Raw genomic sequence first — 3,750 nt, forward strand, 5'->3', positions numbered from 1 at the left:
AGAGAGAGATGATAGATTGATAGATAGATAGATAGATAGATAGAGAGTTGGTTATTATCTATCTATGGTTTACTGAGTATATTCGCACTTCCCCACATAATATTTTGTTACTCGTGTTGATATTTTTATTCCTGGTCAGTTTGTGTTTTTGGACACATTTGAATTATTTTCTAGACTGAATGTCACAGAAGTGGCTTTACATGGAAGCTGATCTTTGCTGACTCGAGCACCACGTGCTAGTATTGGGGCGGTGTAGTGAGTCCGTTTAGCGCCAGCTTCCATCGCCGCGCGCTTAGATTCACGCCAGACGCGGCCATGGCCCTCTCTGGGGCATCCGGCTGGAAATAGAGTTTCCGACCTTTGGCCTGATTGGGATTAGCGGAGCGGCGATGTGAGGGGCATTGTTCTGTGCCGGAGTGTCAGCACTTCACTGGGACATTATTAACATTCTTCTTGTAGTAAATCGGGATATACAACATGGCCGCCGCCCAATCACTGGTTTCATTTACACTTCATCCCCTCTAATCTCTCCCTTCGCTTGTGGTAATAAACGCCGAGCAAATCAATAGTAACAAGTGGAGGGATTTAGTAATTTTACATAAAGGGGTCAGCAGGAGCTGTAACATTACAGAGACCTGCAAGCCGCTGGTACTTAAAGCTGAACTCTGTCCTTCCCTTCAGTCTTCTATCTGACCTCCGTCCTTCCCTTCAGTCTTCTATCTGACCTCCGTCCTCCCCTTCAGTCTTCTATGTGACCTCCGTCCTTCCCTTCAGTCTTCTATCTGACCTCCGTCCTTCCCGTCAGTCTTATATCTGACCTCCGGCCTTCCCTTCAGTCTACTATCAGACCTCTGTCCTTCCCTTCAGCCTTCTATCTGACCTCCATCCTTCCCTTCAGTCTACTATCAGACCTCTGTCCTTCCCTTCAGTCTTCTATCTGACCTCCGTCCTCACCTTCTGTCTTCTATCTGACCTCCGTCCTTCCCTTCAGCCTTCTATCTGACCTCCATCCTTCCCTTCAGTCTACTATCAGACCTCCGTCCTTCCCTTCAGTCTTCTATCTGACCTCCGTCCTCACCTTCAGTCTTCTATGTGACCTCCGGCATTCCCTTCAGTCTTCTATCTGACCTCCGTCCTTCCCTTCAGTCTTCTATGTGACCTCTGGCATTCCCTACAGTCTTCTATCTGACCTCCGTCCTTCCCTTCAGTCTTATATCTGACCTCCATCCTTCCCTTCAGTCTTCTATCTGACCTCCGTCCTTCCCTTCAGCCTTCTATCTGACCTCCATCCTTCCCTTCAGTCTACTATCAGACCTCCATCCTTCCCCTCAGTCTTCTATCTGACCTCCGTCCTTCCCTTCAGTCTTCTATGTGACCTCCGTCCTTCCCTTCAGTCTTCTATCTCCTCTCCTCTTCCTCTGATGTCACTGCGAATGTCTCATAATGTGCATTAAAAGCTGCAGCAAGTCATATGGAACCACATTTCCTGGCTGGATGAGGTCCAGCATCATCTAGCACGTTCCTCCCCAGCCTGACTGTCCTGACACCACCCCTTTCATTTATTGGATTATACCAAGCCTGGGGTCACCTCTGCTGCACATACAGTCCCTGTACAGCAGAACCCAGACTGAGGGAGGGAGAAGCAGCACAAGGGGCCAGTTAAGTGTTCTGCAGTGCAAGGAGCATGTTGATAGGAGGAAAGAGCAGAATGTAAGAGAGATGAGCTCATCAGTCTGCTGCTTCTCCTTTCACAGCCCAATCAAAGACTGGGGGTGGGTCCAGGATGACCTGGGCTCAGAAGAAGTATGTCGAATGATGCTGGCCACCGCAGGGGAAAACCTCTGGATTAAAGGTGAATATTGCAGCAAAAGCTTTTACTGTCCAATCACAGGCTGGGGGTGGGACAAGACCTGTAGCTGTTACTGAACTGAAGCAGAGAAAAATCAGGTCGCCTGTCCTTCCAGACAAGGAGCAATCTGATAGGAGGGGAGGACAGAGTGATAGGGAGTATCAGCTTGCTGCTTCTCCTTTCACTGTCCAATCACAGGCTGGGGGGAAGGGCCAAGACCTGCAAGTGTTACTGAACTACAGAAGAGAATTGGGTCTCCTGTTCTGCAAGAGAGGCCTGTGGTGTGGGTCAGAACTGAGTAAATCTTAGCACTGGATGGACAGAAATACATAATTGGCAATGAAATCCAGCTCCCATATACGGATCTCATCATCTGTGCATTGAGCTGTTTCCCCGGAGTTCAGCTTTAATTATTCCCTTATTTAGTACCAAAATCTCAGCGTCCTCAGTGTCAGGATTTGTGATCGGAAGAGGATATTAAAGTGTCCCCGCCGTACCCTGTAATTGAAGGTGATTATTTTCCGGGGTGACGGTTCATATGTATCACACGGCTGCGGATATCCCATCATCCCTCCGAACTCCGCACCGGCCTCATCTCACAAATCACATGAAACATTTGGTTCAGGTCGCTGATACCGCGGCCCGTGTCATTATACACCCCTCCCGTACAGGCCCGGCGCTACCGCAAGGCAAGTCAGGCGGCCGCTGCAGGGTGAGGGCGGAAAAAAACAGGGCATTTTGACAAGTACTTGTACTTGCCAAAATGCCCCGATGCTTGCGCTATGTGGGAGGTGGGGTCCTAATTTAGCTGGCTATGTGGGAGGTGGGGTCCTAATTTAGCTGGCCGGTGACTGCCAGAGGATCCCGACACACGCGGCACCTCAGGCAGTCGCACACCGGGAGATTCATTGCTGGAGAGATTCAGAATCATGGAATTCAATTCATTTCCTCATTAGTCATAGCAAGACCCGATCATTGACACTTGTCGCAGAGACTCCCGAACCGGGATACATGTCATAGGATGGAGATGTGACCCCGTGTATCATGGACGGGTATTTATGTATCATGCAGGGGCGTCTCGAGGCCGGGTGTCGTCATCGCGCATGCGCGGCCATCTGATTGATGCCTGCCGGTGGCCATCTTGGTGATGGACGCCGGCAGAGAGAGGAGGGGACGTTCACCCGGCAGGATGAGGTATGCCGCCGGATCCCCTCCTCTCTCCTGACACTGTCAGGCTCTCGGTCCATGACTGAGTGCCCGACTTTTTAGAGGGGGTGACACCAAGATGACTGTCAGCGATTTTGGTGTCTCTGTTGTGTATTTGCGTCATTCTGCAATCTTAAAAAGCCGACAGCGAGTGCTGCAGCCTAGGGGATAAAAGGCTGCAGGGACCGGTCTAGCAGCCAAGATCTCTGATCTGTGCCCATTATGAGGAACACCCACCATCTCTGTACTGAGTTCCTCTGTCCATACACCTGCTGTGCCCATTATGAGGGGCTCCCACCATCCCTGTGCTGAGTTCCCGGGTCTGTACACCTGCTGTGCCCATTATGAGGAGTTCCCGGGTCTGTATACCTGCTGTGCCCATTATGAGGGGCTAATTTTGTTTATTGAAAATTCTTACAAACAACAACTTATATACAAGAAAACAATAATAAATAAATAAAACATATTTACAAAATAATTGAATATTACTATACAAAGCAAAAATATAATACTTGGTGCAAACCAAATTGCGCACAGCATAATCCCTACGAGAGAGCCAGACTAAGGAACATCACCGTCACCATGCATGTAGCCTCTTATGAAAAATGTATTTGATCTAAAAATCTAGGAGAGTGAAGAAAGGACAGAGAGAGAGAAGCCGCACACCCCGAGATCAACAGGCAGCAGCTACAGAG

The 3,750-nt window shown here is 49.3% G+C and overlaps 1 protein-coding gene across 1 annotated transcript in view; it reads right to left on the bottom strand.

The window, feature by feature from the left end:
• SLC7A10 (solute carrier family 7 member 10) overlaps positions 1–282 on the bottom strand; it is a 19,608-nt gene extending 19,326 nt beyond the window's left edge. Inside the window, exon 1 of the mRNA XM_018570750.1 lies at positions 201–282. Within this exon, the coding sequence (XP_018426252.1) occupies positions 201–282 (82 nt within the window). The remainder of the gene's footprint in view (positions 1–200) is intronic.
• Between the last annotated feature and the right edge of the window lie 3,468 nt (positions 283–3,750).

The sequence above is a fragment of the Nanorana parkeri genome, unplaced genomic scaffold (genome assembly GCF_000935625.1).
Source record: "Nanorana parkeri isolate BGI_ZX_2015 unplaced genomic scaffold, ASM93562v1 scaffold1590, whole genome shotgun sequence".
NCBI lineage: Eukaryota > Metazoa > Chordata > Amphibia > Anura > Dicroglossidae > Nanorana > Nanorana parkeri.